This window comes from Frankliniella occidentalis, unplaced genomic scaffold (assembly GCF_000697945.3).
Source record: "Frankliniella occidentalis isolate FOCC.00 unplaced genomic scaffold, Focc_3.1 Scaffold16, whole genome shotgun sequence".
NCBI classification, from domain to species: domain Eukaryota; kingdom Metazoa; phylum Arthropoda; class Insecta; order Thysanoptera; family Thripidae; genus Frankliniella; species Frankliniella occidentalis.
The window spans coordinates 571319-582863 of NW_026267146.1; the positions used below are offsets into that span (position 1 = coordinate 571319).

The 11545-nt window shown below is 42.3% G+C and overlaps 3 protein-coding genes across 4 annotated transcripts; 2 read left to right on the forward strand and 1 right to left on the reverse strand.

The window, feature by feature from the left end:
* Window positions 1-253: 253 nt before the first annotated feature.
* Window positions 254-4814, forward strand: LOC113205810 (alkyldihydroxyacetonephosphate synthase; the record flags this gene model as incomplete). Its single annotated transcript, XM_026421571.2, is given in 12 exon segments — window positions 254-329; window positions 774-860; window positions 935-1071; window positions 1736-1885; window positions 1967-2118; window positions 2226-2362; window positions 2449-2627; window positions 2706-2833; window positions 2938-3115; window positions 3199-3329; window positions 3413-3527; window positions 3622-4814. Coding segments are annotated over 12 exon segments (1814 nt in total), but the record flags the coding sequence as incomplete, so codon positions are not given.
* On the reverse strand, window positions 767-9781 carry LOC113205785 (gamma-tubulin complex component 5-like). Of its 2 annotated transcripts, XM_052264046.1 has the most exons (18): window positions 9637-9781; window positions 9083-9295; window positions 8786-8986; window positions 8418-8698; window positions 7946-8331; window positions 7708-7840; window positions 7458-7619; window positions 7179-7375; window positions 6942-7084; window positions 6655-6857; window positions 6289-6517; window positions 6030-6197; window positions 5832-5952; window positions 5568-5744; window positions 5397-5479; window positions 5145-5304; window positions 4964-5056; window positions 767-888 (listed from the first exon to the last, which is right to left on the reverse strand). In XM_052264046.1, the coding sequence occupies exons 1-17, from the start codon at window positions 9706-9708 to the stop codon at window positions 5004-5006; spliced, it is 2982 nt and encodes a 993-aa protein (XP_052120006.1). In that variant the 5' UTR covers window positions 9709-9781; the 3' UTR covers window positions 767-888; window positions 4964-5003. The 2 variants fall into 2 exon arrangements, with proteins under 2 accessions (XP_052120006.1, XP_026277326.1); XM_026421541.2 differs by lacking the exon at window positions 767-888 and having other exon boundaries at window positions 4794-5056.
* A 276-nt stretch (window positions 9782-10057) lies between these two features.
* LOC113205833 (uncharacterized) lies at window positions 10058-11539 on the forward strand. The gene is made up of 3 exons (XM_026421604.2): window positions 10058-10206; window positions 10425-10571; window positions 10701-11539. The coding sequence occupies exons 1-3, from the start codon at window positions 10135-10137 to the stop codon at window positions 11436-11438; spliced, it is 957 nt and encodes a 318-aa protein (XP_026277389.1). The 5' UTR covers window positions 10058-10134; the 3' UTR covers window positions 11439-11539.
* The last annotated feature ends 6 nt before the right edge of the window (window positions 11540-11545 follow it).

An 11545-nucleotide genomic window follows, 5' to 3' on the forward strand; every position in this document is an offset into this window, starting at 1 on the left:
GGCGCGCGGCGGTGCACGGCGGCGGTTCGATCCGATCCAGGAGGGCGGAAGGGAGTCATGGCAGAGCCGGAGCAGAGGGCGCCGGGCCCCGCCCCCGAGGAGCAGGACGACGTCAAGGGGGGCGGTCGGGAGGTCGCCGCCATGAAGAGCGCGGACGACGGCACCGAGAAGATGAAGGCGACCGCGTGCTCGGCGGTGGAGCAGCCCCGTGACAGCGCCAGCGAACCCCAGCAGCAGCAGCAGCAGCAGCAAGCCGTCTGCTCTATCGATCGCTCGTGCGTCCAGAGAAAAGGCGTGAAAAACGTGCAGAGCGTTATCCCTAGGAACAGGTAAGGACTGATAAGGCGGCGGCTCGCCGGCCTGGCGCTGTCCGCCGGCCCCGCCCAGGGCGTCCGCGAATCCGTGATCGCGAAATGTCAGACCGTGTGTCAACAGCCGGCGCGGCGCGAGAGAGGTTAGGGAGGGGGCGGGGGTGCTGCTTCGGGGAGGTTCTGCTCCCTTACCGCCCCGCGCCGGCTCGCCCCGCCCCGGCCTCCGCGACCGGCAGTAGTGCAGGACTCTAGTGCAATACGGCCTCAGCCGACCGCAGAGTCATTTGTGAACCCCGCGTATGTTACTCGCGGAGACTGTTCTCATCAGACTTCCCCCGGTACCCCTGGTGGGTAGGCTATCTGTCAGACTGACGGCCATGCGTCGCGGGAGGGATCTTCAAAAACCATATTGTTATAGGTTTTCCTGATAGAAGTCACGACCGTTTCCTGTCTTACCTTCAGGTTGGAACTGCTCAAGTGGAATGGCTGGGGCTACAAGGACTCCATGTTCGATGTAAAGGGGGACATTCTATACTTCACCGGGAAACGGTAAGTTGGTGGATCTGCCTTCGACATTCTGTAAATAAGGAAATGAATGCATTGTAATTACAGTTTCGTTCTAGATACCCGATTGGCAACCAGACGCTCCCCTACTTCACCGACTGGGCTATCAATAAACTGGGCATCGACGTCAATCGCCGCAACCGCGCGCAGCCTCTGCCGAAACCGTCGGACTTCCCTAAGGCCAAAGTAGAAACAGGTAAACGCCCTCCTCCCAAGGATAACAACATGGCCAATTAATTCATTTTGGAATCATTGACCCCGACATGACGTCCGAAATGGCGTCCCTAGTGCCAAAATAGTGACTATTTGATTTTGATGTGCTTGTGTGACTTCCCTGTCCTCCTTGGGCTCGACCCCACCCCACCTGAACCATCTTACGTGTTAAGGACTAGTGCGCGGGAGGTGGGGCAGTGAGGCACCCACTGACCCCTCCTTTTCTTCGCACCTCGTAGTCCCCGATGGCGTAATCTTTCAAAAACATGTCATTGTTTGGCCGAGTGGGGTTCGCGAGAGCTTTGCTTGTGTATCGTACCTATTAGCGGGTGTTTCTCACTGGCTCTATTTGCTCGGGGCCGGGGCCGACCGGCCGCCCGCACGTGCAGACCGGAGTGTTGCGCACAAGTTCATGTAGTGCGGGTCACTGTTGGGCAGGCGGCACTGCACTGTGCAGCCCACACCTCGGCTCGTGCACGTGCGGCTCGTTAAGTGGGTGCTAAGTGCGCCGTGCACTGTGCAGCGTGCAGGTGTGGGTGCGTGCGGCGTGCCAGTCTGGCCAGGTGTTTGCCTGGCTGACTCAGAAAATCTGCACAAGCTCCCAGTGAAGTTGTATAGACTTTTATTATGTTTACTTTTGTTTTCAGCATTTCTCTCAGAACTGAAGGCACTTCGTATTTCACATTCCATTGCTGGTTTGGATCGACTGGTTCGGGCTCATGGGCAAACCCTACATGATGCATTTATTTTAAGGGAGGGGGCCTTTGAACGTATTCCAGATGTAGTTGTTTGGCCAGGTAAGAAGAAAACAAACATTACCCCTTTGAAAAATCTAATAAGAACCATGTATTCACATTTTCCATTTTACCAATTTATAGAATGTCATGAAGATGTGGTGCGAATTGTGGAAGTGGCACAAAAATACAATGTTGTCGTCATACCATTTGGAGGAGGAACAAGTGTGTCTGGAGCTGTATCTTGCCCTATCAAAGAACAAAGAACTATACTATCCCTAGACACGTCTCAAATGGTGTGTTATGAATTCTAATTCTGAAAGTCAATATTCTCATCTTCCCAAAGAACTTTGGAAGTAACTGCTGGAGCTGTAATCATTTGTTTTTTCTTTTGCTTATGTAGAATCGTATACTGTGGATAGATCATGGAAACCTTGTGGCATGCTGCGAATCGGGAATAATTGGACAAGACTTAGAACGAGCTCTGCAAGCACAAGGTTACACAACTGGACACGAACCTGACTCCTACGAATTTTCAAGGTAAGTTTGAGAAGAATCTAGACAGTTGTACTATGTATCTATGATTTTTGGCCTATTTATAATATGATTCTTATCAAAATTTTCAGTTTGGGTGGTTGGGTTGCTACGCGTGCATCTGGTATGAAAAAGAACACATATGGGAACATAGAGGAGTTATTGGTGTCTGTAAGATTTGTAACGCCAACTGGAGTTCTAGAAAAAAAAACTCAGGTGCCGAGAATGTCTTGCGGGCCAGATTTCAACCACATTGTTTTGGGTTCTGAAGGTACACAATAAATGAGAATTTTTGTAAGCAGTTTTAAAAATATTTACTTTTGAAAACTGACATGGGATTTTATTCCAGGAACTCTTGGTGTCATTACTGAAGCCACAATAAAAATACGTCCTCTCCCCCCAAGCAAAAAGTATGGCTCTATAGTGTTCCCTGATTTTGAGTCTGGCGTCAAATGCTTAAGAGAGGTTGCAAGACAGGTAGGGACATTTATTACTTAAAAAACATGTACCTATATAGAGTATTTATTTGTAGATTTGAACATGCAGTAATTGGCTTGTTTTTTGCTTATTTCCTTTTATAGAGACTTCAACCATCTTCAATTCGTCTTATGGACAATGAGCAGTTCAAATTTGGACAAACTCTCCGCCCACCTCCAGGATATCTAGGATTAATAATTGATGGCCTCAAACGAATGTACATAACAAAAATAAAGGGCTTTAATGTTGATACAATGTGTGTAGCCACACTTGTATTTGAAGGTAGTAAATTAATCTGATAAATGGCGATAAACATTATCTGTGCAAACAGTAATTAAAATGCTGGCCTTACTTTCTACTCACAGGTCAGAAAAAAGACATAGAACACCATGAAAAGAAAATATATGCAATTGCAGCAAACTTTAATGGCATTCCAGCTGGAGAAAAAAATGGAGAGCGGGGATACATGCTCACCTTTGTGATAGCCTACATCCGAGTGAGTTTGAGTTCTTCTTCGTTAAGTTTTAATTAAGGAGGGATAGATTTTAAGAAAGAAAACCACTTTTGTAAATTCTACAGGATTTGGCACTTGAGTTCAATGTTGTCGCAGAATCATTTGAGACCTCCGTTCCATGGGACAGAACAATAACATTGTGCAAAAATGTCAAGCATAGAATAGGAGAAGAATGCAAAAGTAAGAGGAAGTGGTACTCAAGAATGGTACTCAAGAATTTGTAACTATAAATAAATTAAGAAGCTACAATAATATCTTTTGATTTTTCTTTCAGCTTTGGGTATTGATCATTACTTCATCTCTTGCCGTGTCACTCAAACATATGATGTGGGCAGCTGTGTGTATTTTTACTTTGGATTTAACTGGACAAGTCTACCAGAAACATCTGATCCCCTCTCAGTTTATGAAAGGCTGGAAGAGATGGCAAGAGATGAGATTCTGGCATCAGGAGGCTCACTATCTCACCACCATGGTGTAGGCAAGCTACGAGCAAAGTGGTTTTGTGGCCAGGTGTCTCCACTAGGAGTTCAGCTTTACAGTGCAACAAAGAAGCAGCTTGATCCCAAAAATATTTTTGCCTGTGGGAATCTTGTTCACATACCTAGCTCTTCACTTTAAATGAATCGCTATTCAATCTCTATCAAATAGAAAAAAAAGTTACCTATAAAAGTTGTTGAAAGTACCATAGATATTTCTAGAACAACATTCAATGTTATATATAATATTTAGAAAGCCAAGAAACTTTAATTGTCACAGCAACTTTTCCTTTTTTAAAGGTGACACATGTCAGTGATACATGTAATAAGCATCACACTGGTCACCTTTTCCTAGTCTTTGAAATGCCCTGAAGTATAACCAATTTGCTAGCTTTTTTCATCTCTTAAATTGCTTTTTTCATGAAACCCACCTTAGTTATGAAAATTGCACTGAATCGATTGTGTTAGTACATAGTTTGTATTGTTATTTTGTCTTAATTTTTATTTGTAATACATTCTCTGACACTTAATTTTGGAGATTTGCCAACATTTAAGACTGAAGGCCCCACAGCTCAATGAAGGTAATTGACAGAAACAATTAGGAAATACCTACCTATGAGACTCTGTATTAACTTGTCTCTAAATGCAATTTATAAATTTAGTAAAAATGCTCAAACCAAATAGTTTTGAAGTGGTGGGATGAAAAAGTAAAGTTAGACACAAAAGTATATTTCCTTCCCAACAGGGAATAAAGATTTCCCGTTTTCTAGAAAGGTCATTTTTTTTGACAGTTTTATAACGATTAGTAGTCTGGCTTTGATAAAGAGTATCTATTCCTTATGCTAGAGTACTCTGCTTATCAAAGGAAATTTTGATTCTTGTCATTTTAGTGTATGTACTGTATCATTGAATTAATTGTGTAGCACTGGTTTTTGCTTTGTGATCAATCCCAACAGTCTGAATAAATCAATTAAGGATTGACATTTAGATATATTTCCTGTTTTGATTGTTTTTTCCTGTTCCATTTGAGCGTTGCTTTATACACGACAGCCAAGCAACACTTTTCACTTCATTGCTTTTCAAATAAGTACAATACAAGATAAATATGGGCAGCAAGGCAGCATGACTAGTATAAATTACCTGTAGTACTCCTTCCTTTATCACAGAAGAAAATGGTTCATCACGCGGTCTTTTCAGGTATTTTCCAGTTGAAGAGATCACTTAGAACAACCACTGCATCAAATAAAAAACAAAATTATGGCTAAAATTGAAAAAGCTAATAGGGATTCATAGAAAAATATATGACATTAAACAAACTTACAATGCTCCAGCCCATCATTTTCTGCCAGCAGATGAAGTGAAGCAGCAAGAAACTGATGACATTCTCTGTAGCATCCCTCTACTTTATCTAGCTTGTTTGAAGGTATCTTGGACAAATCTGTTCTCCATAGTGCATGAAGATTTTCAGCTATGACCACAAGCTGTGACAGAATTATTTGAAGATTAGATAGATTATTGTTTAATGAATGTGGGCAGCATTAATTAATCTATATGAAAATGATACACATAATACCTGATACAGAGCATTCTTTATAGGATCTGATTGACGTGCATTTAGACATTGTCTTGATGCAGTGACCAAAAATCTATTATGGACTGGAAATGAAAAAGTTTCACAAGACAAATTAACTCATTGTTTCAAATTATAATTGTTATTCTAAAAGCATAGCCGAGCCAGCCATACCTTGAATGATAGAATTCATATCCTTAGTGTTTTTAACATCCTCTTCAAATTTTAACCAGAGTGTATTGAGGACATGTCCAGCAAGAAAACTGAATGAGCCCCTGATTGCATGAAGTAGCCAGTACCGCAAGTATAGTAGGCGCTGTGAGACACTTCCATCTCTTGATTTCTCCAAGTCTGAAAATATGTTATTTTAGTTTCACAATTCTAAACAGTCATCAAAAATTTCAAGATGATTAATAATATCAAAAATGCTTCCAGTACCTGATATATCAAGGTCCTCCAAAAGCCAAAGACCCCATCTCATTTTCAAAAGTAGACGAAGTATAAAATTATAAACATTTTGGCTGACATCACCAACAATGGCACACAAAGGCCATTCCATCTAAAATTTTATTAAGCTCATTAATTTTCTAAAATTTTAAGACATCATGGCTGACATTTCTCAAAGTTTTCACTTACCTGATAGTGTATTGATAGAGCATCAATACATTCCAAACTATTCATTTCTGTTGGATCTTTGTCACCTGTCATAACGAGCAGGGTAAACTGATCTGAATCCATGCAATCTTGGAGCAAGACGCTTAGTGTATGAGAATTCATCCACATTAAGTCTTTTCGGTGTAATATCTTTCAACAAAAGCATGGAAAAAGTTCAGTTTGAGGAGGTTATTAACAATATTCTAACAAAGAAAAGAAAACTCAACAAGCACTTCATTACCAGTTTAAATATGTGAGATAAAAATGGTTGAAGCCTGTAGGCAGCTTGTAACAAAAATACGCTCTGTGCAGTATGCAAATGATGGAGCAGTTGACGTTCGCGAATCAATATGTCAGCTGCTAATGCACCAGCAATCCCTTCCCAATCAGCTGAGAGACACAAGACAGCTCTCTCAACACAACACTCCACTGAGATATATTCTGATACATTGTGAGACACCGACAACAGCCTGCAATAAAATAAGTTCAAATAAGAATGATAGTAATAGTAGATGGTAAAAGAGGAATTAAATATCAGCTTTTTAAATGGGCAAGGATAAGTTGCCCTGTTTAATGGCATGGATGGATCTCAGTTGCATTTGTATACTTTTTAAAAAGAAGTCTCTCTGGGTTCTCTTGACGTGATTTGGATGTTGATGCTCCATTGGCAAGGGAGAGAAAGAATTGGAATTCTGACTTAAGATGGGGGTCATCTATACGGTGTAGATGGTCTATAACAGACTTCATATCAACTGATAAATTTTGCTGGGTTGCTTTTAGACTTGTCTCCAAATTCTCATGAGATGCTACCTGCCAAAATTCATCAAGTATTATTACAAAGCTGATAAAACCATTAAAACAGATTAGATTATATAATGTACCTTAGACACATACTTTAGAACAAGGAAGATTATCCAATTTCTTCCACCAGACATCTGTACTGTTCCCTCCTTTTTCAACATTCAGAACAGTATGTTGAGCTTGTGAGGGTTCCAAGTCAGAAACAAGATTCTGGAGAAATAAACTTTCTAGACTACCTGAAAAATTCATTTAAAAAAATGATGGTGGATTGATTTACAATTTGTTTTTAATAAGCACATCAATGTAAAATACATGAACAATTACACTTACATCTATTGGACGTTTTCTTGCGAAGTTCTGGTAATCGATCCAGTTCACACAATACATGAAGAGGCTGAGCGGCTTTCAACAAGCAGCTAGCAAGAACTTGTAAGGCTTGAGGAGACTCTACTCCAAAAGTTGCCAATTCTTTCTCCCAATCTCTCATTTCAAATGAGGCTCCCAAGGTTGAGTTGCTTTTTACTTTCCTAGAGCACAAAAAATCTATTGATCTAGAGATTTAACATTTCAAATAAGCAGCTAGATATCTCGTCTGCTTACCCAACTTACCTTATTATAAAAAATTCATCACAAGTGTCATAAAGATGGCCGCCAGATAGCCATTGGTCTATAATTTTAATGTAAACTTGGAATGTTTGGACAAATATCCTAAAGTTTGTACCAGTGTTACCATCTCCATTCCGTAAAGAGGATAACAAAACTGACAAAAGACTGGAAAGATATTAAGTCAGTTATCAATGTCCTTTGTTAAACCTTGTTAGAAATCTTTCCACGTTACACATCAGGGTTCATTACTTACTGAGTGGCACAAAGCCAGTTTGGATATTGCTTCCAGTCTAGTACTGATGATTTGTGTAGCTTGTGTAAGGAAGCAATAGTTGAGAGGGACGGACCAAGCTCTTTTCGTAATGTCAAAAGAGTCATAGTGGCACCTACAGGTCAAAAGCAAACATTTTAAAAATTGTTACAGGCAGTTTTTTCAGGGAAAAGTGCAATAAAGTATTTGATTAGATCCACAGCATCTCAGTTGTACTCACTCTGTTGATGGGCTTTCCGTTCTAATTCTGATAAAGCTTTTAATACAGGCCTTAACTCACGCTCTATGGCACATCTATATGCCTCATATGTTTTACAAGGCTTTTTTTCATTATTTCTATTTAGATCAAAACAAAATGATTGAAGTTCTTCAAGCATATCAGCACAGGCACAAACAGAAGTCATATAAGATGCAAATACATCCTGGGTAAGGCTGGGTGCAGTTACATGTGGACGCACACAAGACCGAACTTTCAAACCGTCATCACTGATGACTTGCATGAAAATTGCAGTATCACATGGAGCTGATAGCAACCAAATTATTTCAAGAGCAATTTTATGTTCACTGAAAGTTGAAGTTTTTATTCCCTCCTTCATGTTAGGATCACTAAAAAAACAAAACCATTTTCAGACAATATCTACAAAACAACAACCAATATCTAGATCAGCTTAGTTAAAAGTATATGACCTTACCACAGTTTTGAAGTTTGTGAAAATGGATGTTTACTGATAATATTTTCATTAAAATGTGCTTTTGACCACCATTCATGCTGGATGTTACTTTTTAACCAGGATTCTGCAGCTAAAATGTTTTGAGCATTTACAACATTGATAGGTTTGGTTGGAGGGGGATCCTTTAACTTTAACAAACTTAAAACATCCTTCGATTGAGGCAAATCTCTTTTCTCTGGTAACTTAGGTTGAATAACTATTGACTCTCTTTCCAGTACAACCATACAATCTACTTCATCCTCCTAATAACAGAAACAAAGTATGTATTATAGTAGAAAGTTGTAAAATAATTTGCTTTACAAATTGTGAAAACACAAACGGCCTCTCACATCACTTGGGTTATCTCCCCAGTCTCGCTGAAAGTCATCCAATCCTTCTTTTAAGTATGCAGCCCAGTCAAACTCTTCATCAGGTTCTTCGACAGTAAATAAACTAGAAGAATCTAGATCCCTTTCTAGAGTCCTCATAACATTCGTGGGGTTTTCTCCTAAATTAAGAAGTAGAGATAGGAGGCACCACTGGATATCCACCTGTCATTCAGGTAATAGTAAAAACAGGTGATAATTAGCATCTCCCCAAAAAAGGTTAAACAAAAGTGCTGTGACAATAAACAAACTTGTGCTTACAGTACTGTGATCTTTGAAGTCAGAACTTGCGAGAAATTCTTTGATGAGTGAATCAAGTTCTTGTCCCCTATCAGAGAGACCGTGTACATGAAATTTTGTGACCATTCCTTCAACAGAGCGTCGTACAGCATGTCCATCAACAGACAAATATCGATGGTGGATGACATTGGACATTAGGAAACGTTCGCACGCTTTAAAGTTCTCCTGTGTCTCCTGTAATAAAGATGAATACGAAAATATAGAAATAATGTTTTGACACTTTGATTGACAAGTTTCCCCTTAAAGTGTGCTCTACTGCAATCCAAAGGAGTATAACAACTAGTATCAGACGTAAACAGTGGCACCACTAAACTCCTGTAATAAAGCAAATTTAATTGAATGCTTATAAATAAATTTGCTGTCCTATGACTACCGATTTTCTAGATCTACCGATTATTATTTTTTTAGATCAAAACAACTATTGTTTTGACAGCAACTTGTGTTACTGTCATCATGGAATAGTTAATGGTTTGCGACCTATTTTACATCACGGAAGAGAGCTTCACTATACTAACTTCAAAGCCCGTCAAGTTCTTTATTAAAGCTTGCACATCCTCCTGAATAATATCTTTAAGCTTGAAAGCCATTTTACTGAGGTTATGGTCAAACTAAAAATAAAAACATGTTGTTGTGATCGCGCCGCGCGCGCTCTGTGCGGTACAGACTGCCAGCAAAACAAAACAAAAAGTCGCACATGTGCGTAATCTTTTCTGTTTGCTTAAAAAAAACGAGAAAACGTTTCAAAGAAGAAATTACAATTTTATTCTGCAATATTCAAGTAATATTTTGATTTTCAAAGAATTACACACTAATATCAGTATGGTAAGAACGATAAGAGGGGAATGTGGTTTTGTCACCTTGTCGATCGACTCACCGTCTTCCGGAACCACCGTGAGAGCCCGCTTCTTCACCCTGCCCTCAAAGTAGTCGTGTTTCTGTTTTCTTCCGTTCTATGGCCTGCTCTCGTCAGAACAGAGAAGGTGTTTGCAGATGTTTGGTGTCGCTCGCCTATTATGGAGTATGGAATGCTACGGAAAGCTCCCACCGGGCGTCATGCCCTATCTTCAGAAGTAGTGCCTAGCAGTGTGAGTGATATGCAGGAAACAATGACGCTGATTGCGCTAGTGCTATTTATTCGGATCAATTATACGCCCCATTGGGGCATATCGGGTGTATTCTGTGATGACCCCCACCCCTTCACTTTGACCGATGCATTGCCAAATAAAATTTAAGTTAGGTAGACGGAGTCTTGTTGATGCAGGTACAGTGAAAAAGTAATGCCTCAACCTGGAATCTGTTCTAGTCCCTGGAGAGGCTGCTGCTCTTCGGACCTCGGCCCCGGCCCCCTTTGGGCGGCCCATACCATCCTAACGCCGTCCAGAAGAAAGAGATTGAAGTCCAGGAGCGCCTTCACCGAGTTCACCGTCTTCTCCACATCCGACAAGCACAGGTGCGTTAAGTTTTGTATTTTCTACCACGCTGATACACCCTCCCCCTCCCAACCCCCCATTTTGTTTTTGTTTTCTTGAGATTTCGACTCGATTTCCCCATGATTTTTAATCATTTCCTTGTACTGCAGAAGGACGTCCAGCTGATGGAGCGCCGTCTCCAGACGACCCGGACTTCGCTGGTCAACATGCAGCGGGACGCCGGTGTGGAGGGCACCAGGGCGCTGGAGCAGTTCAAGTCCCCCGCGGCCCCCGTGCTGCCCGCCTTCCTCGAGCGCCGCCGCCAGGAGCTGCTGATGGCCAAGCGCGCCGCGGGCGCCGCGCTCGCCAACGTGGACACGGTGAACGTGGTGACGGTGAGGACGGCGTCCAGTCGCGAGGTTTCCACGACGTCCATCACCATGACGTCGCGCCCCCGGCCGTCGACGTCGTCGTCGTCGTCCTCGCGGCACTCGTCCCGTTCGAGCGCGGCAGCAGCACTGCCACTCCTCTCTCGGCGCCAGAGCCGCGCCCTGGCAGACTCCAAGGTGAGGGTGCGGGTCATGAGCGCCACGAGCAGCAGCGGCAAGTCCTCCGGCTCGTCCTCGAGGAAACAGTCGAGCAGGCGGCTGCCGCCGCCCCCCGACGTGTCGCCGCTCTTCCTCTGGAACACCCGGGACGAGGTGTCCAAGGCCACCCTGATGGCCAACTCCCCGGAGCCCACGACGCCGTACTACGACAGCGAGAGCACGTTCCCCCACGAGATGACCCTGTTGCCGATGACGTCCAACGAGTCGCCCCTGGACACGCTGCCGCAACCGTTGTCGTTACGGCTTCCTAACCGCGCGCGGCTAGCAGGCTGTCGCTCTCCGGCGTCCCCTTCTCGATGAAGACCTTGCTTGTTGTAATTTTTCTCGGTTGCCATGTTCATAGCTATTTATTTTCCTCGTGCCACAGGCGCATATTAATTGTTTTGTTTATGATAGTTTATGTATAT

Bases quoted from the DNA above. Each gene is read 5' to 3' on its own strand.
- LOC113205785 (XM_052264046.1), bottom strand. From the start codon at position 9,708: ATGGCTTTCAAGCTTAAAGATATTATTCAGGAGGATGTGCAAGCTTTA. The intron at 9,296-9,636 runs GTTAGTATAGTG...TCTTTATTACAG, and splicing joins AGAACTTGACGGGCTTTGAA to GAGACACAGGAGAACTTTAA. The intron at 7,085-7,178 runs GTAAGTGTAATT...TGAATTTTTCAG, and splicing joins CAAGAAAACGTCCAATAGAT to GTAGTCTAGAAAGTTTATTT.
- LOC113205833 (XM_026421604.2), top strand. From the start codon at position 10,135: ATGGAGTATGGAATGCTACGGAAAGCTCCCACCGGGCGTCATGCCCTA. The intron at 10,207-10,424 runs GTGAGTGATATG...AATCTGTTCTAG, and splicing joins CAGAAGTAGTGCCTAGCAGT to TCCCTGGAGAGGCTGCTGCT. The intron at 10,572-10,700 runs GTGCGTTAAGTT...CTTGTACTGCAG, and splicing joins TCCACATCCGACAAGCACAG to AAGGACGTCCAGCTGATGGA.